This window comes from Peromyscus eremicus, unplaced genomic scaffold, assembly GCF_949786415.1.
Source record: "Peromyscus eremicus unplaced genomic scaffold, PerEre_H2_v1 PerEre#2#unplaced_71, whole genome shotgun sequence".
Taxonomy (NCBI): Eukaryota; Metazoa; Chordata; class Mammalia; order Rodentia; family Cricetidae; genus Peromyscus; species Peromyscus eremicus.
The window spans coordinates 816,963-839,716 of record NW_026734312.1 but is presented as its reverse complement, the minus strand read 5'-3'; the positions used below and the strand labels follow the sequence as shown (position 1 = coordinate 839,716).

Sequence of the window (22,754 nt, the reverse complement as noted above, 5' to 3'; positions counted from 1 at the left end):
CAAATAACGTGGCCCGCGGGACGGGTCACTTAACTGATCATGATATTGGGAAAGCAGCAGCAGGTAGAGGGAAAACACTCTCAGAAGGAGGGAAGAAGTCCCAACAGGAATAAATTCAGCCTACAGGTCCCATGGAAACCAGGTCTGTGAAGCCCCTGCCAGTGCCCAGAGAACCTGTGCTGCCAGACATGCCCTTCATGGTGCAAACCATTTTTCTGTCTAAGGCTCCCAAGGCTGGCAGGACAATGATGATAGGGCCTCAGTGTTTTTCCACACTTAGCAAAACTGAGTCCAAGAGGCACAAGTCCAAGGGCCACAAGGCAGGTTGCTTGCTAAGAGGCAGACAGGCTGGAACCAGAGCCCTCACTTTGGGTCAAGGACAAAGAAGGGCAGAGACAGTTCCTCTCAAGATAAATCAGGCACTTACCTGAAGGATTCAGTCTCCTCAATCAGCCCCATGCACTTGTCCAAAGCATCAGTGATCTCTATGGGCAATTTCTGCAGGTCAGACATAACCTGCTTATGCTCCAATTTGAGCATCTCAAGCTCAAAATTCAGCCTGTGGTAGGGCATGGCCCAAGGAGAAAAGAACCTCATGAACACAGGCCACAAGGATCACATGAATAAGGGTAGGTCATGGACTACCCCAACCCAATGGATGCCACAGCCTGGCACTTACAAATTGGGACCTCCTGTTGCTTACTAAATTTCCCATCCTGTCCCCGAGCCAGAAGATGCAGCTGGTCCAAAGAGGGGTGCCAGGGATACATGAGCTCCCTCAGTGGGCCTACAGTTATAGATTAGCTCTCTAAGAACTTCCCAGGAGTCTGTGCCACATATCTGGGCCCACCAGAAAACTATGATGACATTTCTCCTGTCTTCACAACAGGGATTCACATATTTGGTGTCTATTGCTGCACAGAGGACCAGAGCACACAATGAGAATTTGCAGGGAGGAGTCCCAGTTTCAGGATGGCTTTATAAACTCCACAGGCAATTCCAATGTTCCACCAAGATGAGCACAGTGCCCAAGAAGCGTGCTGCTCAAAGTGGGCTTCCCTGGCCTCAGCAGTGCCATCTGCTGGAAACTGTGTAAAATTCTCAGACCATGCCACAGAGCCAGGACACTCAGGAGCACATAGACACACACACACACACACACACACACACACACACACACACACACCACATACAATCAAGATCCCCAATAAATATAGGGAGGTGTCACTATTTCAGAGTATAAGGCAGAAGACCAGAAAGAAGCACTGAGGAGCTCCAGGCCTTCCTGCTACAAACTGAGATGGATGAATGGGACGAGGCCCCTCACCCCAGCTGTTGCTAGGAGCTGCCTAGCTGCTGTTAGAAGCTTTCAGACACAAACATCCACTTGTCAAGTACAAAGACTCACAACAAACTAACAGGACCTAGCACCCCCCCCCCCAAGTCAACATTTGTCAAGGCATCTTGAAATGCATGTTGAGAGCTCACACACTACTGTCCCTATCCCCAGACTGTGATTCAGGCCACAGGCTCTGCTTTTCATTTGGAGGAAACAGTACAGCCTGTGTCCCCATTTCACTCCTACCCAGGGTCCATGTTCTGCATCTTGAATGCACTCAGGAAGTTTAGTTTAGGCACCAGGACACCCTGGATGTACAGTCTCCTGTTCCTCAGGAAACCTGGGCTTGATACTGTGGTATCAAGATGGTCAGCAGAGAACTGGGCATAATGACTACCTGTTGATCAAATCCTTGTTGGTGTAATTGGCTAGGATTCCACGCAGCTCATTTCTCTTTCTTGTCATATTATGTAGCCGGCTTGTAAGTTTCTCTATTTTTTTCATCTGCTCCTCCTGCACAGTGGAGGTGGAGATTTGGAATGGTGCCTCCTCTGTAGTCCCTGCAGGTAGATAAAGAAAAGTGAACTTGTATACTTGAATGGCTTAAGGTTAATAGAGTCCATGATGAGTCCCAAGAAGCCCGAGGAAGAAGAAAAGCTAAAGACCCAGTGAAACTCTCAAAGAGCAGGGCAGCTATCCTCAAACTGGTACCCATGATCTATATCTCTGTCCTCAACCAGCAAGGCTAGGCTTGTGCCTCATTCCCTAGTGCAGTCCCCTGGCCCTGGAAGACATAATGTATCCCAGCCATGTAGATTTGTAGGATAGTGTCAGCTCATATCTGATGTGATGCAGGTAAGTCTTGATGTCCCTAAAGCTTAGCAGCACCAAGTCCTGATCACACGTGCCCAGGACCAAAGCATCCGAATGTCTGAGGTCCTGGTAGATGGCCAGGGGAATTTCCCTCCCTTTATATTAGCATCAGATTCCCATGGAATCTGTAGGAATCCACTAGGATAAAGTGAAGCAATACCCTACCCAGAGAGGGACAGCTCATTAGTCAATCAGTTCCTTCTGTCCCTCTTTGCCAGTCTGAATGAAATGAAGGAGTTTCCAGAAAAGCAGCTGCAGCCTGAATAATTCATGGCTTTCTTAATCTGACCATAAAAGACTCTTGACTCTGGGTCTGCTCTTAAGAAGGCCAGAGAAACAGGATAGGCCCATTGCTTCCCAGAAGCTCCCAGATGCTGAGCCCCAGCTCAAGTTCACCTCCTCCAAGAAGCTCGCTATCCCCTGCTCAGGATTCATTTTCTTCACCAAACCATTTATTTCTCCAGGTTTGACACTAAGACCAAAGGCAAGCTTCCTTTGCCTCTCTCTGGTCAGTCCATGTTCTCTATTCTCTCTCCCAAGCAGCCATCTCAGCCTTACACACATGTCTATGGACACTGAACAAATACCCTACAGGCATTTGGTGTTGCCACAACACTGGTAACATCACAGAGAATACCAAGGGCTCTCCAGGATACAACAGAATTTCCAGAGAAGGGACTACCAGGGCCATCTCCATGAGGCATCATCTATCAACTAACCAGCTCTTCTGCAATGCACAAAAAGCCATGTTGCCCTTCTCAGGAGCCTTTCCAGAAACATAAGGAAAGTACTTCAGTACATTGTCTTTACAAAGCCACAGATCTCTTCTCTATGCTTCATTTGAATATTTTTACTACTTCATGTATGGGAAGTTGAAGTCTCTATTCCAAACACATCTGATGAAATGGCTCATCAATTCTTCAGATCTCTAACCAATAACATGAGAAATAAAGGTTGCTAGGGTATTAGGTGGGATGGTGGAGAAGAAAATCGGTCCCCTGATGTGAACAAGCAAATTGTGGAGAATCCCCAAGGCTGTTATAGTATGTGGGTGTGTTGAAGGTTGTGGGTGCCTTGTCAGAACAAAGGAAAGTCTCATAGTTAATGAGGAAAATTTCCCTAAATCATCAGCAGAATACATTCCAGCCCTCATGATGTGAGCAAATGTGTGATCAACTTGTGACATGTCAGGCTGGAGATGATAAGGACTGGGGCTCTTCAGGTGAGCCCTGAGACACAGGAGCAAACATTCCCACAAGTGTAAGTCTCCATTCTTGCCTGAGTGCTTGTGGAATTTGAAGAGAGACAAATGGCTAGTGAGAGGCTACACACAGACATGCAAAGGCATGTACAGAAAATCAAATGTGTCATAGTCATGGGGATAGCATGTAGTGTGTCACTGCTGTGGTGTTTCACCTAGAGCTACACAAGAGCCAAATTTTTTGACTGGAGCCTCCTGTGACAATGCGCATGCCCTTAGGAAAGGTGACACAGTCAGCTTAAATTACAACATCCATCACAGCATGAGAGAGGCAGGCAAAGCGCACAAGAGGACAGGTTATTAGGGGTCCTTCACCATAGACCTTTCCGACAGAAACACTTCACACTTTGGAATTTACTGACAGTTCTGAAATGAATAACTAGCACCATGTTTGGTCTGGATTGAAAATTCTCCAGAAGTCTAGTCTGTGGGTTCAGAAGTGTACTTGGTGGATCCCAGAACAAATGAGTGATATGAGGCAAATTATGTCCTTTAAGATGTTATATCACACTGACAAGTCATGCTAGACAAGGTGAGCTATCTCAGTAATACCCAATTCTAGAAGTCAAAGCACAGCACCTGCCCTATACGCTACCTCATCTCAGTTAATCCTTACATACTGAAGGATGCTCAGAAAGTGACTGACAGATGAGACTTTGCCCAGGCAGGCTCTGAAAGCCCAGACTTGAGTCTCCCCCTCTGTGGATGTCAGTTCTCCCATCTCTCTATAGAGGGGTGGATGTCTTAGAAGTCAGCTGGTTTCCTCTGTCTCCCTGGACAGTGTGACACAGTGGACAGCTTCTTAAGGCTTACTCACAGTTGCAGAGGATGCCCATTGGCTGTAGAGCCCTCAGCCATGTGTTTTCAGAGCCTGGAGAAAATTGTTACTGTCCACAAGCACTCAGGCAGTATAGGGATGCCAAAGTCACTTGCTCTATGCTTCAGAGTCTCATGTTAATGGAGAAGCCATACAGGGGCAGAACATAGTCACTAGATTCACAAAGCCATCCTCACTGACATTCCAGGACATTCAGAGCTACCAGGAAGGGGAGAGTCTCAGTCCAGGTCCACTGCATCTAACAGTTCTCAGGCTGAACTGATCTGTGTACCACCCACAACAGGGAACTCAAAACTTTAGGGATCCCTGGAAGACAGTAGCACTTGGTGGATCCTGCCCTGCTACTGGTTATAACGTAAAGTATCAGAACCTATGGCTTTGCAAGGGTACTCCCCTTTCCCCATTATTACTGGCACACAATGAAAGGACTCCAGTGAAAGTGAAACACAGTTGTAGTACAGAAATCTCATTAGTTCCTCTGTGCCTCCTTTCCCACTCAGAGTGAAAGCACAGGGTACCCAGCAAAGCAGTTTCAGCCTTTCAATTCCTGACTCTGCCAAACGAATCATCATGGATCCTTGATCTGGGTCTGCTCTTTAGGAACCCAGAGAATCAGGATAGGCCTTTTGCTTCCCAGAAGCTCCCAGTTCCTGAGTCCTAGCCCTGGAAGGCTCAAGCCTAAAAACATCCAGAAAACTCCCCAGCCCATTCCCAGAACTCACTGAGTCTTCCCCAGGACAACTTATTCCCCCATGTTTTCCAGGGAGATCTAGGACCAGCTTCCTTCTGCCTCACTCTGGTCTCTCCATGCTGTCCATTTCCTCTCCCAAATAGACCTCTGAGTCTGGATAACATGTCTAGAGGCCAAACTTGTGGTCAGTGAACCAATGTCCTAAAGAATGTTGGTGCTGCTTCAACACTAGTGACATCACTGGGGATTCCAAGAGCTGTCCAGGATACAACAGAATGCCCAGCAAAGGGTCTGCTGATGTCATGGGGCACAGTCTTTGCCTCCTTGCTAATTAGTTCTCCATGAACTGACCAGAAGCTGAGGTTTCCTTTCCAGGAGTCTCTCTTCTGACACAGGGGAAGTTATTCAGCACCTCCTCCTTCCAAACCTAGAGATTTCTTCGGCCTCATTAGAATCTTTTCACTACTTTACCCATGGGTAGGTGAACACTCAGTTTATAAGCACTTCCTAAGAATGACTCTTCCCCTCCTTAACATCCATACCTAATAATATGAGAAATAAATCATGTCAAGGAATTAGATCAGGATGATGTGAAAGAGGAGGGTTGAGTTCTTTGAAGTGAGCAGCACCTGAGGAATGCTAAGGTTAAGGGAAGATGGCCACTGAGAATTTGTAAGTGAGCTGAGACTGTTATGAGATCCTAACTGTTCTAGAATTTCCTCTCTACATGTCTGGTGTATTAGCCAGGGTTCTATAGAGAACAGAAGTTACAAAATGAATCTCTCTATGGAAAGGGTATTTGTTAGAATGGCTTATAAGCTGTGCTCTAGCTAATTCAACAATATCTGGCTAGGAATGGAAAATCCAAGAATCCAGTAGATGCTCACTCCACTAGACTGGATGTCTCAGCAGGTCCAGTATATGCTGGAATCTTAAAGAAGTAGGCTTTAATGTCAGTGAAGGAATGGATGTGCTAACAAAGAGAGAGCAAGCAGAGAAAGAGTAAGAGCTTCCTTCTTCCATGACTTCTATATGCTTCCAACAGAAAGAGTGGTCCAGATTACATCTGGATTAAAGATCTGAATTATAGGTGTGACTTCCTACCTCAAAGGTTCAGACTACAAGTAGATCTTCCTGCTTCAAAATAAGCAGAAATCTCCCACAGATGTGCCCTCCATTTTTGGTTGTTAGTTAATCCCAGATATAGTCACATTGACAGCCAAGAATAGTCATCACATTCTTATTCCCCTGTTCACTAATATTCATGAGAAAAGGGCTCCCTTAGAGAGTGATAACAAGGAGTGAAGATAAATATAAATCATAGCTAAATCACCTGTAGATTTCATGGTCATGATGACTTTTTGTGGCCTCTTTTTTATCATTGGTGGCTAAAATAGGATGAAATACCATTCTTTGCTTTATTGGGTAGGAGGAGATTAGATAGATACCCAGACACAAAACAATGTGGTCTCTCTCTATAAGTGAAGATTTGAAATTCAAATAATTATGTTATGTCTGGTAATAACTGTGTTCAGATGAGAGGGACTTGCCCAGGTACGTACTGAGAGGTGGATTTCACAGAAATTAAGCCAGGTAAATATGGATATAGATACCTGCTGGTTTTTTTAGACACCTTTTCAGAATGGACTGAAGCATACCCAACCACACATGAGGCGGCTCACGTGGTGGTCAAAAAGATACTGGAAGAAATCCTCCCCAGGTTTGGTTTGCCCCACCTGATTGGGTCAGACAATGGCCCGGCCTTCATCTCACAAGTAAGCCAGGGATAGCTACTGCATTAGGGGCTGAGTGGAAATTACACTGAGCATATCGGCCCCAAAGTTCTGGACATGTCTAAAGGATGAACTGGACCCTAAAAGAGACCCTTTCTGAATTAGCCTTAGAGACTGGCAGTGACTGGGTGGCTCTCCTCCACTATGCCTTGTTCCGGGTAAGGAATTCCACTTACAAGCTAGGATTAACCCCTTTTGAGATCATATACAGCCAGCCACCCCCTCTTACACCTAGTCTACAAACAGAACTGGTGGTGCAGATGGAGGATGCAGACCTCATTAAGAGTCTGAATTTCTGTCCCAAGTACAAGCGGACATATGGCCCCAATTGCGGGCCATCGATTCATCCTCCTCTTCTCCTAAGCCCCATAGCTACCAGCCCGGGGACTGGGTCCTGATCCACAGACACCCATCCAGGACCTTGGAACCAAGATGGAAGGGGCCCCACGTTGTCATCCTGACCATCCCCACCGCTCTCAAGGTGGATGGCATTGCAGCCTGGATCCACCACTCCCACGCTCAACCATCAGGCTCACTTGCCCCTCCAACAGGACACTGGGACGAGACCTGGGAGGCATCAAGACACCCCTCCAACCTGCTGAAGCTGAAGCTCCACCAAAAGTGAAGCCCAACCTGCTCCTGCTGGTCCTGCTCATGAGAGCCCCCCAGGGGGGCGGGCCACTCCAGCAACCCTCACATGCCGTGGAACCAGATTGGGCTGGTAGTTTGATGCAGAAATGGGTGTCATTGCCATCTCCAGCTCCTCAGCCAGAGAACCCAAGGACACCTGGTTTTCAGACTTGTATGTTGACCTCTGTGATCTGGTAGGAGAGGCACGGGACCCATCGGACCAGGAACCTTTCCCTGGGTACAGGTGTGCTATTCCTAGCCAGAGAAAGAGGACTAGGGACCAACACTTTTATGTATTCCCTGGACATTCACAGAGCCCGGACCAAGTTCAAAAAGGTGTGAAAGCTCAGTAAGACCCCACACTCTATTCCCTACAAAGTGGTCATCAATTTAAATCAAATAAGCTGAATATTATCTTCTGGCAGTAATTTCTGTAGGCTCCATAATGGGAAGTTGTTTATTTTTTTATTTTATTAAATTTTCTATTACCAACCACAGATTACTCCTATCCTCCATCCTCCCGTCCCCTAGCATTACCCCCAACAACTCACCTCCCATTCCCAACTCCTCCAAGGCAAAGTCTCCCATGGGGAGTCAACAGAGCCTGGTACACTCTGTTGAGGCAGGTCTAAGCCCCTCCTCCCTGCACCAAGGCTGCAAAAAGTGTCCCAATATAGGCACTGGGCTCCAAAAAGCCCACTCCTGCACCAGGGATGGATCATGATTGCACTGCCTGGGGGCCCACAAGACAGTTAAACGACTGTCTCACATATCCAGAGGGCCTAGTCCTGTAGCATGGGGGCTCTGCAGCTATTGGTCCACAGTTCATGTGTTTCCTCTAGTTTGGCTGTCCGTCTCTGTACATTTCTTCACCATGATCTCAATGTCCCTTGCTCATAGAATCTCTCCTCTCTCTCATCGATTGGACTCCTGGAGTTCGGCCTGACCCTCAGCTGTGCATCTTTGCATTGCTTCCATCAGTCACTGGGTGAAGGCTCATGGGGCTCCTCAGCTATTGGTCCACAGTTCATGCGTTTCCACTAGTTTGGCTGATTATCTCTGTACTTTTCCCCATCACGACCTCGATGTCCCTTCCTCATAAAAACTGACCTTCCCATTGTCATTAAATCTATCACTTCTTGGTAGTAAGGAGATGCAGGTACTTGTAGAGAATCATACCTCACATACATTTCTATAATAATTACCTTCTGGACATATACTTTATTAGGAGATGAACACTCACTTTCCCACATGGAAGTACTGAGGCAATTCCAAACATTCAGAGAATTCAAGGGTGCTGAAGGATTTCCCTGGAGTCCCAGGAGAGATTCCTGGAATGGGAAACCTGACTTCTGGAGAGTTATTAGGAGATCTGGTTAGCAGGGAGGCAATGTCAGTTCCCCATGACATGAGGGGTCTCTTTCCTGGACATTCTATTGTATCCTGAAAACTTTAGAATGTTTTCTGATGTCATCTCTGTTGTATTGCCACCAACTGCCTTTGGGGAATTGGTTCAGTGCTCTTACATTTCAGCCTTGAACATGTTGGGAAGACTTAGGAGTCTATTGGGTAGAAAGAATAGAGAGGGAAGAGAGACAAGAGAGAGGCAGACACAAACTGCCCTTCAGCCTCAATGTAAAACATCAAGAAAAAAATGGTCCAGAAGATGGTATAGTAAGTTCAGGGCAGGAAATTGGCATCTTCCTGAAGGACATGGGTGTGGTGAATCTTCCAGTAACAGGACATAGGAGGTAGGAGTCTCTGGGAACCAACTGGACTTCCCTGCTTGTCATGGCTCCTGAAATTCAAGGATTCTAGAAGAGTAATTTGTCTGTCCCAGAAGTCAAGAGTGAGTAAGGCCAAAGCTGTTGTGCTGGGAGCTCTTGCCTTTCATTCCTACAGGGGGGTAGGGGTTGAGAGGGGACAAAAAGGCCAGAATTAGGATAGGAGGTTCAAGTGAACTGAGCGAAGAAAAAGACACATCATCAATGTACTTCATTCTACTGGCTTCATTTATTTATGGCCCACCAGCTCTATGCATCCTCTGTTGTCACTGAGGAGTCTTAGTGAGGATGGTGACCATATTCTGCCCCTGTGTGGCTTCTTCATTTTTGCCATGTGCTTAGGGTAACCTGTCAGGTTATTTATGCATCTTTAATGATCTTAGTACTTATGGACTGTGTCAATTTTATCTTGGCTTTGATAGCAACAGACTAGTAAACTCTGCAGCCAAGTTGAATGCAGAGTCCGGGGATATTAATAAACCTGAGGAGGCTCTCTCCTTAGTTACATGAGCATGTGTTAAAGGAACAGAGGAAATCAGCTGGCTCAGACACCTATCTCCCTTCAGAGAGATGGAAGACCTGAGACCCCTGGCAGGGGCATCTCAATCCAGGGCACAATTCTTTGGGGTGTCACTGAATTGCTTGCTTATATCCTTTCTCAAACACCTTCTTAGGTCTCAGGGTGACCTGTTCATTCTCTATGTCTTGTCACAATGCAAGTTCACTTGTGTTCATTCATCCACCAACAGGGCCCTCCAAGGAGCCACCACCCACTCCAACCAGCCTCACAAAGAGACAAGTGAAGCAGAAGGTGAAGAGCCTGACCAGTCAGCTTCAGGTGATGACCGCCCAACGGAATGATCTGAGAGATCGCCTCATCTTAGTAACCGAAGGAACCTTGGACAACAGGTATTTACTGTTTCAAAATCCATGGTGACTGTCTTGGTTTAACAATTTCACCCTTAGCTCATTTGTCTAAAATATTGGCTTCTGGGAGGCTGGGTTCACCTTTAGGGTGTCCCATTGTCCAACACAATTTCTCTAAATGCTTCCCTGAAGCAAAACCTGACACTTGGTCAGGAGTGAGATGGGGACATAGACTCTTCTGCTTCCTCCAAATGAAAACCAGAGCCTGTGGCCTGAATCACATAACCCAGGAATTGAGGCAGTAGTGTGTGAGTTCCCAGCATAAAATTGGAGAGATCCTGTCAAGTGGTGGCTAGTGTGAGAATGCTGTAATTTGTATTACTTGCCTGGCAAGATATTGTGTGCTGGATGATCCTAGTAGCAGCTGCAGAGGCCTGGTCCCACATCTTAATATGTGGCAGCAAGGCCTGGTACTGATGTCTGCTGCTCTTGGTCCTCTCTTAGATGATACAACTGCATGCATGAATTTGGCATCTCACTAAGAACATTCTATCCCCCTTCCCTCTCTCAGTCTCTGATTCTCTTTCTCTTCTCTCTCTCTCTCTCTCTCTGTATCTCTCAGACTCTCTCTCTTTCTCTCTCTATGTCTCTCTCTCTCATCCCTCTTTCTTGTGCATGTGTTTGTGTGTTTCTGCATATGTGTCCCTCTTCACCCTGCAATCAGGGGTCTGTGGTTGACCATGAAGAGTTGCTTATCTCAGTATCTAGATGTGCTCTCTATTGTGTATTAAGAGCCCCATTTTGGGGAGTATAGCCCTTTGCCAGTCTGTTCATCTTGCTGCCAATGAGGAATGCCCTGGGGGAATTTATGAAGCTCTCATGATATTGCATCCCATCCTCAGAAATGCTCATGATGTGATTTTTAGCCTCCATGTCAATATAGGCACTCTGGAATGAGAATCTCTTATTTGAAAACAGAAGAAACATCACAATTTCTGGTGGGTCAAGACCTGTGATAGACTCGTGGGAACTCCATAGCAAGCTAGCTGGCATGACTACTGAGGGAGCTCATTCAGTCACAGCTGCATCCTTCTTAACACCCTGCCTTTGCTGGCTTGTGGCCAGAAGTGCAAATGTCAGAAGCAGCTGGAGGTACCTAGGAGCTCGAGTACATAGGAGCCAGGAAGTGACATCTCATGTGTTGAAATAGTACAGAACACACCCTACATTCATGTGCTATGTGACCTGTGTTAATTGAATTCTTTGCTTCTGGGTCAAGACCCTACCACAGGCCAAATCCTTTCTGTGAAAACCTCAAGATGGAACATCAGCCAGGTCATGTCAGACCTGCAGAATTTCAAGAATGAGAATTTGAAGGCCTCACAGAAGTTATGTGAGCTGACCAAGGAGAAAGTATTCCTTTGGTAAGTGCTTGTCTTGGCAGGGACCCCAACTGTTGTACAATGTCCAATTCTCATTTTCTTTGTCTCTGGACTGCAGGGTCTACAGATCTGCTTCTAGTTTTTCGGCTTCTTAGCCAGCAGCATTAGCAAGTAGCTTTTGGTCTTAGGCCTCTTTACTCAGTTTTGCTAAGGGTTAAAGAGACTATTAGCTCCTCCAAGCACAATACTGTCGTACTCAGTAGCCTCTAGATCAGTGGTTATCAACATTCTTAATGCTGTGACACTTTAATACATGCTTCATTGTTTTGATGACCTCGAACCATAAAATTATTTTGTAGCAACTTCATAACTACTACTGTTATAAACTTTAATCAAAAGGTCTTCCTAGGACATCTAATATGTGTCCCTTGTGAAAGGCTCCTTAGATCCCAAAGGGTTCACAACACACATGTGAGAACCTCTGGTTAGGTAGAAGAGCAATTGGCCTCATGAGAGGGTTGTCAGGCAGGGACTGACTGCTATAGGATCTATGAACCCTTTAGGTCTCCCACTTCCCAAGTGTACTTGCACATTACCTGCTGGTGTTTCCTCATGACAGTGGACTGATTAGGACAAGTGGGGTACTCCTCTTGTTTGTGAAGTGCATTGCTTTCTGTTATTTTAAGGGGTTTTCAGAAATAGTTTGATTCTTGCAGGAAATAGCTGTTCTCTGCTTTTGGTCTTGTGTACCACTCTGATTACTGTTGAAGGTTCTTGTTTACATCTTCCTGTGAACCTGGAATAGGGTTGGGTTGTTGAGGCATGGAGTCAGGGGTGAACAGTGCAGGCTGGCAAAGTCTTACTATTTGGAGTGTGTTTCCAGTGATCTACAGATCCGGCTCCTGATGGAGCAGAGTCAGTTGAAAAAGAAGTTGGACATGCTGAGGCAAGAGAAGGAGAACCTACTGGAAGACTGGGTCCTGCTCAAGCACCACTTGGGTGACTTTCAAGTGCTCAGTAAGGTCCAAGAAGAGACCCGTGGACTCGAGAACCAGCAACAGCAGGTAGGACAGGCAGCTGAGTCATAGTTAAGTTCAGCATCATTTACTTACCTAAACTTACCCAGTCTACCTAACCGATCCAGACACCTGTGCTTTATCTCATCACTTTCCTCATCTATACACCCATCCATCCACCCACTTCATGACATAAAATTGTTCATTCTGTGTCTGTGCATTAGTATTTCTGGGAAGTGAGTCTCCTCAGAGAATCTTTGTCATTGCCATGCAATCCCTGATACTCTTCTTGAACTGGTAGTCAAAGGGAGGAAACAGGCCAATCACTCATCACACAGCTACATGTGATTATAATGGGAGGATTGCTGTATACAGACTTGAGTTCAAGAATAAAAAATTCTCTAACCACCTCCACACAGACTGAGTAAGCAGAGTATGCTCCCTTAGGCCATTTTAGTTCCCAGGGATGGAAAGCTGAGTTTGGGGACTTTTCCTAAAGGCTGGTGTGCTTATTCTAAAGATAACTGCGCCTCTATCACTTTGTTGTTTTCGTCTCATCCTTTCTCTCTCTCTGTCTCTCTCTGTGGTGTGTGTGTGTGTGTGTGTGTGTGTGTGTGTGTGTGTGTGTGTGTGTGTAAAATAGAGGCACGTTTGAGGGCAGTGCATATTTCATGTGGATGACAGCTAGAGGAGACTACTAGGTTTCTCCTTTTGTCAGTCTCTTGTCTTATGAATTGAAACAGGCTTTCTCATGTGCCCATGAAATTGAAATTTGGTGAGTCTGACTTAATAGCAAGCTCTTGGGATCCTCTGTGTGTTCTTGTACTTGTGTGAGAATTTATTGACTATATTATACTCAATCCTCCACTAAGGACACAAACTTCTAATGAAAAGGAGCAGCAAAGAATGGAAGAGAGACTTCAGAGCTTGCTGTAGCACAGGGAGATGGTCACGCAGCAAAAACACCTGGCAATAAAGCTGCAGCATCATTTGACTGTCTCCCAGATGAGGTAGGAACCCAGGTTGAATTTGGGGTATGGAGAAAATTAAAAATTGGGTCCCCTGTACCTGGGCTCTCTGTCCTTTGTGGGCTTTTGCTTATCAGCAAGATTCCTTGATCAAGTACGGGTAGACCAATACAGAACTCAGAATATTATGCTGGTCCTGTCAACAAGAACTTATATCCAGCAAACAATATGTTTGATACTCCCTGGGTCTATAGACTTGTGTCCCGTCTCTCCCTTCTGATCTTTCTGGAATGTTCTCAGCAGGCTTTCCTTGAACTCACAGAGCTCTACCTGCTTATGCCTCCCAAGTGATGGGCTTTAAAGGTGTGTCTCACCATATCTGAAATTACATATTTATTCAGGAATATCACCTGTACGGCTGAGATTCACATCCTTGTCATTATGTGATGTAACAATGGCCCTCTTCATTGTCTGAGCATTTCCCATGTTATGTGTACTGGGGATATAATAAGTTTAGTCATTGGCAGGATGAAGTCAGGCAGATGTCTCTGCTGAAAATTGTTCAGAACCTTCACAGAATGTTGTAGAATAGACTTCTCAGGAGTACCAGGATGTAGATTCCAGGCTGTAGGCCTAAGGATAACACAGCTGTTTTTGTTTATTCCCAGAGTTCATACAGTGGCAATGTTCTCAGACACATGAATCAAGAAATGTTGCTCTAGCATGACCGGCTCCATTTTGCAGGAGAGCTGATTTTTCCACATGACCTTATTCAGCTGTCTAGTTTGCAAAGCTGTATTAAGTCTATATATAAAATTGAGTTGGTCAATGAAAAACTCATCATGAACAGTCTGTGTATCTCCACTATGTTGTTATGTATGACATTAATATGCTATTCCTTTTGTTTAAATGATGTCCCTAGACAGTACAAAAGAAGTCCTGTTTTTCTCATAGAGCACAGAACATACAGTACTCATATAAACACCTGATACTTATGGGCAGAAAATAATTCAAGGCCCAGCTATTCTGTGACACTTATCTCTTAGGGATACAAACAATGACTTCTGCCAAAGTTCAATGTTGACTGTCCAGCACAATTGAGTTTTTGTGATGTCAGAGATTGGCAGGTCACATGGCAGACCCCACCAGTACTCTGCCCTAACTGCCTTCCTCATCCAGGTCAGAAAAACTCCTACATGAGCTGGAACAGTCCACAGCTCAGGATGAGAGCCTCCTGCCAACAGAGCTGTTGCAGCAGGAGCACTAAGTGTCATAAGCAAGTGAGCCACCATGACATCCCATCCCCAGCAACATGGCATTTGTAGGGTGGATGTTCATCCTTGATTCTGGTTTCCTGTGTGTGAATAGGCCCTCAATTTGTCTAGCCAGTGACCAAGAAAAGCTGTTTTAGATCTGATTGCCTTTTCTTCTCTCACAGCATCCTTTGCAAGAACTGAGGAGTTTCAAGGAAGCCATAGTCAACCAGAAACCCTGACATTCTCCACTCTACAGTCAAGGCCTCCTCAGAACAAGACATGTACTTCTAACTGTAGAATCACAAATGAAGAAAATATCAACCACCCTGCAAGTGGTCCATCCATAATCTAATTCATGTGTCTCTCTAGTTATGGAGTAAGAAACCATCGGGAAGACGTTTGACATAAAAAAAGCAAGAATTGTGCAGAAAAAGCTGACATCTACCCGCAAGTGTTCCCAGTGAGGGCCACAACAACATAGAGAGAGAATATGTTTCCATTCATAGTTGCTCTGGAAGTTTATTGCTATGAACTTTTTTTAGCTGACAGAGTCTTCAGCTCTTCATATGTGGATGGAGATATGTCCACAGAGACTGTGTTGCTGCTATCCAGACAATCCACACAAAGGAAGCATCATATTCTCATTCCAGTCGAGTGCTGGAGCTACTCAACTTCATGCACATGTGATGGTGAAGTGAATTGTTCTGAGAAATTATTTAGAAAGGATGCCATCATGAGCTTTTATGTCTTTGGGTATCAGATGCTCCCCATGTCCTTATTTGGTCTTAAATTGGCACAGAAACTCATGTTGCCTGACAGAATCACATAGTGGTCAACATAGTTTAAGCTCAGCTTTGGCAAGGGCTTAACCTAAAAGCCCCAAAGTTGCATGACTACACTTGTCTTGAAGAGACCATAATGCCAATTATGGTTGTCTTCCAACTTGTGTCCAAATCCAACCACAGTGTATAGGATAGTGCCACTAAATCTGCAAGAAGAGAATTCTTCTTAGTGTAAAGAGTTTTGGTTTGCTGTTGTGTTTGTTTCCATTCAGGTTTTGATGTTCTTTGTTTTTGTTGGTGTTTGATACTTTTTGGTTCTTTTGTTCTTTCTTTGATTTTATATTTTGCTAAGGCTATACACTGGATATACTAAATGCCCTTTTAAAGCCCCTATTGAGTCGAATTTCTGTAATTTCATAAATAAAAAAGCAATTTCCAACTCTTCATTCTTATAGTAGCTTTAGTAGTCAGATGTGGTATTACATTCCTCTAACTTTAGAACTCAACAGGCAGAGATGGATCTCTGCAAGTTCCAGGAGGCTTAGGCTAGTGGGTTCCCAGCCAGGCAGGGTTGCAAACAGGGATGGTGTCTTGGGTGTGAATCACATGGCCTACAACATGAATATCCAACTTCATGATGGAAAAAGAGAAGGTACTGAAAGCACAATATGTAGGGGGCCTCCTCACTGAAATACACCACTCAAGGTGGCTGCTCAACCAGCGCCACTCATGAGGAAAGGGAGACAAACGGTCCCTGCTGCCAAGCATCAGATGTGACAGGGTCCTGTGCTGTTGATCCCTTTGGGAAAGGGGGCCAAGTAGGCACAGAATCTATGACACAGATGTTGAAACAACAAGCTCAATTTATTCAGGAAGAGGCAAGCCTTATCTGCCCTCCATACTATCCTGGGGGGAGGTCTGATGAATATACAGCTGCTGGTGTGACATGGCTGCCTCTCATTGGTCCAGGTCATCCCCAGATCACATTTCAGCTGCTGTTGCTAAGGCCCTTAGGCAGACCCAGGTTGGCTCTCAGAAAGTATCTTTTATTACTGGTTTGGGCTGGCTGTCCCTCAAGCCCTTTAGGGATGAGTCATCCCACACTGCTCTTCTTCCAGTTGGGGCAGTTGGTGCTCATGCTCTAAGGGTTGCTGACTTTGAGGGGGATGGTTGGCCAGGGACAGGATGATGAACTCAGTGGGCTTGGGTGCGAGTGGGTCTTGGAGGTTGCAGGGTCCAATGCGTGGCAGCTGTGGTGGCGAGGCTTGGCTGCAGGACTCTTCCTTGCTGGCTCATTGCTGGGGCTGAGATGGGAGTGGGGCATGGGTTGTGTCCCAGGGCCTAAGGCCTAGGGACTGGGGCAGTTCATCTGCAAGACCAGTCACTCAACTCTTCCTCCAAAAGGTGCAGGTGATGCTGTGCTGCCAGGGGCTGCTGATTTTGCAGGGGATGGTTGGCTAGGGAGGGGATTGAACTCACTGGAATTGCACCAGGATAAACACGTCTCTCCTTAGGCCAGTTGTTCTCAGTCTTCCTAACCCTGCAGCCCTTTATACAGTTCCTCATGTCATGGTGATCCCTCCCCAACTATAAAATTACTTCATTGCTACTTCATAACTGTAATTTTGATGCTGTTATGAATTGTATTGAAAATATCTGATATACAGGATGCCTGACACTTGACCCATGTGATAGTGTCCTTGCACTGCCCCAAAGGGGTCATAGCCCACAAATTGAGAACCTCTCCCTTAAGCCATGCTTTCTGGATTTGCATAACTGTTTTATAAAATAGGATAAAATATTGTAGATAGAAGTCAAGTCAGGTAATTTACTATAGGAAACCAGCATATCATTTTACCTCTTAAGTCTTTATAGAGAAGCTTGAATAATAGTTAACATCAAGTTTATACACAGTAGTAGCATCTGCTATGGGAAAAGCTAATGTACATTTTGCTACCTGGTGTAATTCATATAAAAGATGAGGTAGAGATAAGTATTTGTTATGAGTACAGAACAAGGTCATCTTTTAACTTTACTTGAAAATGTCAGGTGAGTGAGATCAGAGTCAATCAGTTACCTAAGCAAAATAGATTCATGGCAAGTACAGCCTCAGATGGCAAACATACCTTACAGCTTTCTATAAACAAGCCCAGTTCCCTATAGTACTCATTCCAAAACTATTATCAAATATCCATTCTTGAGTAATCATGAAACTATTAAAAACAGTTTCAAATATTAGAGGAAGTACTTGCTCCCCTTAGTGAAGAGACTTTGATGGCTTAGGGGCAATAATATGACAAGAGGCAGAATAATGGATCCAAGTTATATTGTGTGGCAAATGGCACTATAAATATTTACTTAAGGTCTTCCTTACTCATCTAGACAAAGGCTGAATGGCAGTAACACTCTTTCAGTTCACAGAGCATTTGGACGACCAACTTCCTAACAATCTCCTGTAAGTCCTGTTTGAAACAGTGTGGCCTCTTCTTGGATGCTAATTCTGATTTTAGTCACAGATGAATCAAAGACATTGGTGTGTATACTAATTTCCACATATACAATTTTACATCACTTTACAGATGTAATAGTAATTTCATTAGATATACAACACAGATTGTTTATACTTTACCTTGTCTTGGTTACTATATGCATATGCTGTGCCTAAAAACTAAAAATATTAATATTATGATACTATTATCACTTTTATCCCTGAGAACCAAAAATTCAAAATTCAAAGCCCTGGCTTTGAACTCCAAGTATCAATGTGAACACAAAGAGATTTTATCTTCTTTATATATAGAAAAATCTCAAATGTAATAGCATTGTAAGACTTTAAAATGTTCAAGTCCAAATGTCAGATGTCAATTATGTCAATTATAGGTTTAAATATTTGAGTAATTTTATTGTTCATCTTGTCAATTTTGAGTAAGTTCACCAACTGCAATTACAGGGATTTCTCATAAAAAAGCACAGCATCCAGCCTGTATGTACCCTTGTTATGGACTTGAGTTATACCAGCAATATGAACCCTATCCCCATTCAGCTGCCAGTGCTCAGGACATATGACAGACATTTTAGACTTCATAGATAGGGCATGCAGTCACAAAACCTAAACCATGAGGAACTACATACCAAATAGTCAGAGTTCCTCCACACCCCAGAAAACTGTCAAGGACATAGGAGACAGAAAGGAAATGTGTGGGTTCTGAGTATTATGACAACAAAAACAGTAAACTTCAAGAATAAGAAAGTGACTCGGGATTTAGAGTTTGATGACAATAAAGACAGTCATGTGTGGTGATATATTATGTACCCTAATAAAATTTGCCTGAAGATCAGAGAACAGAACAAGCCACTAGATTAAAAAGCAAGGCCAGGCAGTGGTGACACACACCTTTAATCCGAGCACTCCGGAGGCATAGATCCTTCTGGATCTCTGAGAGTTCAAAGTCACCCTGGACTACATGAGATTGATTCAGTCTAGGAGAGAAGCAGAGCTAGACAGTAGTGGCACACACCTTTAATGCCAGTACTTGGGAATCACATGCCTTTAACCCCAGCACTAGGAAGGAAGTAATATGGCTGGGCAAAGAAATGTATATAAGGCATGAGGAGACAGGAACTAGTCTTTTTTCAGCTTGAGGCTTTTCAGATGGAGAGCCTTTCAAGCTGAGGACTCAAAGGCTTTTAGTCAGAGGATTCCTGGAGATAGGATCTCACCATCCATTTGGCCTGAGGATTCAGTAGCAGATTCGTGCCAAGATATTAGGTGACTATAAGACTCAGCAAAGTGGTTGCTACTGATGGGAGAAAGAACATTGCCATTGGATGGGGCACCTGAGGGGCTTCTGAGGGACCAGAAAGTTCTCTGTTAAATCTGCGTGTTGATTGTGAGACATCCATTTATCATGAGTCACTTAATGCTGCATTTGTCTTGGGTGTTTTAGCTGTTTGCTTTTAAAATACAGCAAGGCCTGGGGTTGGGGGATACGGCTTAATTGAGAAAGAAACTGTACAAGTCTGATGAGTTCAACACCAGCATTCACTTAAAAAGTCAGAACAGTGGCACACATCTGTGATTGCTTCACTCCTCTCAGAGGTATGTAGGGCAGAGATTGGAAATTGTCTGGAAGCTGGAAGGCCAGCTGGACTAGAGTACACAGTACATCCTAGAAACAAGAGAGACCTGCCTCAACACAGTGTAAGGGGAGAACCAAATCCTGAACGATGTCCTCTGATATGCACAGTGTCCTAGTCAGGGTTCTATTGCTACAATGAAAAACCATGACTAAAGCAAATTGAGGAAGAAAGCGTTTATCTGACTTACACTTCCACATCACTGTTCCTCACTGAAGGAAGTCAGGACCAGAACTCAAACAGGACAGGATCCTGGAGGCAGGAGCTGATGCAGAGCCCATGGATGGTGCTGCTTACTGGCTCGCTCACTGCAGCTTGTTCACCATACTTTCTTTTCTTTTCTTTTCTTTTCTTTTCTTTTCTTTTCTTTTCTTTTCTTCTCTTTTCTTTTTTTTTTTCAGCTGAAGATTGAACCCAGGGCCTTGTGCTTGCTAGGCAAGCGCTCTACCACTGAGCTAAATCCCCAACCTCACTCTACTTTCTTAAACAGCCCAGGGCCAACAGACCAGGGGTGACCCCACTCACAATGGGCTGGTCCCTCCCATGTTAATCAATACTTAGGAAAATGCTCTACAGGCTTTCCCACACCCTGATCACGTGAAAAATTTTAGAAATATGGCTCCCTCCTCTTGGAACCCTAGCTTTTGTCAGGTTGTCATAAAATTGGACCTCACAATATATCAGCTGTATGATATGAATGCCCATCTTCACACACACACACACACACACACACACACACACACACACACACCAAGATATACAGTGTTCTAATTTGCTTTTCTAAATCTCGAATTGGAAAATGTGAATAATAAATCACCCACTTAATAATCTGACATAACTGTTCTATTGTGGGCCAAAGGATACTAATTTAAAAGTGGAAAAAGAAGGAAAATCCAGAGATAATTTTAAAGAGGGAAAATTAGGGAAGCATACTGTATTAGAGAAACTTGTCATAACTGACTAACAAAATACTGTAATAGAGTTACATAAGCAGTGGGTATGGTTGTCAGAGTAGATATTGCAACAGATTGCAGTGTCCAGAAACTTTGTACAGAGGAGAAAAAAAAAGAGGATAGAGGCTGGCAGAACAAGGATGGACCGTCAGAGCATGTCCTGGGAATATGGCAAGTTCTAGATAGATTTCCATTGTTTTAATAAAAGTAAAAAAAGAATCCAATTTGAGAACGTGATGAGTTTTTTCACCTCACAGCTTACAGTCTATCATCAAGGGAAACTAAGGCAAGATCTCAAGACAGGGGCTTGAAACCAGAGGAGCGCTGCTCACTAGTCACCTCAGCTACCGTTTCTCTGTGGCCCAGGCTCACTTGCCTAAGGATGGCACTACCTACAGAGGGCTGAGCCCTCATCCATCAATTAGCAATCAAAAAATGCCAAAGAAACATGCCTGCAAGCCAGTCTTTTGGTGTCAATTCCTTAACTATGTCTCAAGTAAACAGCCAAGAACAGCCATAACAGCAAGCCAGAAAGGAGAAAATATAAACTTCAGCTTACTGCAAAGAAAATTGACCCTCTATGAATAGGATTCTATGTCCAAAGTGAAAATTCAATGGTAGGAAGAGTAATTTAATACAATTTATGGAGGAAAAACAAAGCAATACTTAAAATAATGAGTGACAATAAGCCCTAGCCACAAAGGAAAAGTTGGTATCTTTGACTATTGAAACCCCTTCTGGAGGCTGCAGGTGGACATGGGGAGGGGCTGTTGGCTGACAGCACCTTTGACCATCCTTCCAGTGTTTTGGTGGAGGAGTTTCCATCAGAAGACCTACTTCTTACTACAGAGACCAGGACCCAAATACAAACCTGAGTCAGCAACTGCTTGCCAGAGCTTAGGTTCTAGAGAAATGAAGGAGTCCATTCTGCTTGATGATTTGGGGAAGCGGCATCCCATTTTAGGAGCCCTGGATGTTGCGGTCTTCTAAAGCAGCACCAGGCACATTGTAGAAAGCCAGTATTCTTGGTGGCACACACTGCAGTGCCCATGCTCATCTTGGTAGTGTCAGTGGTGAGCTCTGGAATATGACTTGGTTCTCGAGTATGATTTATTACCTGTTACTTCTGTCTTCAAATCCTGCCTCTTTGACCCTCAGTAAACTTCAAATCCTAATAAACCATTTTGCTTTGAAAACAATTGATGATTTCTACCTGTTGTATACAATGAAGACCCCACGGAAGTCTTCCCTGAGCCCCACTGTTTAAGAGAGTTTTTGGCTTTTTTGTGTTTTTTTTTTCTTTTTGTCTTTCTTTCCTTTTCAGGATACATGGAGTGAGCAAGAAGGGGTCTGGAAGACTTAAAGTCCAAACTCATGTGGCCACTCTTTCTGACAGGTCCAGTATGTTTGCTGTGAGAGGCCTTTCGCCCGTTCTCTTTAAAGAGACCCATTTGTCCCTCTAGACCCCTTTCCACCACAGTCACTACCAGACACATCATACTTATTTCAGTGTCTATTCTCCAATTGTATAGAAAGGCCAGAGACTTGTAACTGGGTTTCTAGCTCATCCCCTCCTACCCAAGAAACCAGAGACAGGTATTTTTTCCTATTTCAGTCATCCATGGCCATAAAGAGGCCAATAAAATTCATCATGACCATAGGATCTACAACTGACTCAGATGTGCCTTTTGATTATTGTCACTCCTTCCTTTCACTCTCTAAGGGAGTCACTTGCTCATGACTATTAGAGAAGAGGGAAAAACTTCTTTGATGACTATTCTTAGTTGTCAGCATGAATACATCTGGTATTGACTAAGACCAAAACATACAGGGTGCACCTATGGGAGATTTCTGCTTAATTTGAAGTAGGAAGATCTACTTCCAGTCTGAATCTTTGAGGCAGGAAGTTACAATTTTAATTCAGATCTTTAACCCAGATGTAGTCTGGACCACTCCTGCTGGAAGCCTGTGGATGTACATGGAGGAAGTACACTTTTCCTCTTTCTCTGCTTGCTCTCTCCTTGTTAGCACATCTTGTTAGCATTAGAGCCTACTTCTTTAAGATTTCAGCATATATTGCATACCAGTAGAGACATCCAGTCTAGTGGACTAAGCATCTACTAGATTATTGGACTTTCCATCATAGCCAGCCATCATTGTATCGGCTGAACCAAAGCCTGAAAG

The 22,754-nt window shown here is 44.3% G+C and overlaps 1 protein-coding gene and 3 long non-coding RNA genes across 7 annotated transcripts in view; 2 read left to right on the top strand and 2 right to left on the bottom strand.

Moving 5' to 3' along the window:
* LOC131901316 (uncharacterized) overlaps positions 1–22,754 on the bottom strand; it is a 99,177-nt gene that overhangs the window by 14,265 nt on the left and 62,158 nt on the right. The window lies entirely within an intron of this gene.
* LOC131901310 (disks large homolog 5-like) lies at positions 53–8,912 on the bottom strand. Of its 3 annotated transcripts, none has more exons than XR_009376471.1 (3): positions 8,631–8,912; positions 1,737–1,899; positions 53–559 (listed from the first exon to the last, which is right to left on the bottom strand). XR_009376471.1 is itself a non-coding variant. In XM_059252509.1 (3 exons), the coding sequence occupies exons 1-3, from the start codon at positions 5,164–5,166 to the stop codon at positions 424–426; spliced, it is 432 nt and encodes a 143-aa protein (XP_059108492.1). In that variant the 5' UTR covers positions 5,167–6,125; the 3' UTR covers positions 53–423. The 3 variants fall into 3 exon arrangements, 1 of the variants encoding a protein (XP_059108492.1); XR_009376470.1 differs by lacking the exon at positions 8,631–8,912 and adding an exon at positions 2,609–3,491; XM_059252509.1 differs by lacking the exon at positions 8,631–8,912 and adding an exon at positions 5,034–6,125.
* The window catches only part of LOC131901317 (uncharacterized), a 64,354-nt gene continuing 50,509 nt past the window's right edge, over positions 8,910–22,754 (top strand). The window contains exons 1-2 of one of the 2 annotated variants that reach the window (XR_009376498.1): positions 8,910–9,176; positions 9,959–10,118. This is a non-coding gene — a long non-coding RNA (uncharacterized LOC131901317). Of the gene's footprint in view, positions 9,275–9,958; positions 10,119–22,754 lie in introns of both variants that reach the window. The other variant, XR_009376497.1, reaches the window with a different exon arrangement.
* On the top strand, positions 16,496–21,769 carry LOC131901321 (uncharacterized). The gene is made up of 2 exons (XR_009376502.1): positions 16,496–18,013; positions 20,828–21,769. It is a non-coding gene; the product is annotated as an uncharacterized LOC131901321 (long non-coding RNA).

Bases quoted from the DNA above. Each gene is read 5' to 3' on its own strand.
- LOC131901310 (XM_059252509.1), bottom strand. From the start codon at position 5,166: ATGTTATCCAGACTCAGAGGTCTATTTGGGAGAGGAAATGGACAGCAT. The intron at 1,900-5,033 runs GTGAGTTCTGGG...ATCTACCTGCAG, and splicing joins GTTGTCCTGGGGAAGACTCA to GGACTACAGAGGAGGCACCA. The intron at 560-1,736 runs GTAGTCATTATG...GCCCTACCACAG, and splicing joins AACAAGGATTTGATCAACAG to GCTGAATTTTGAGCTTGAGA.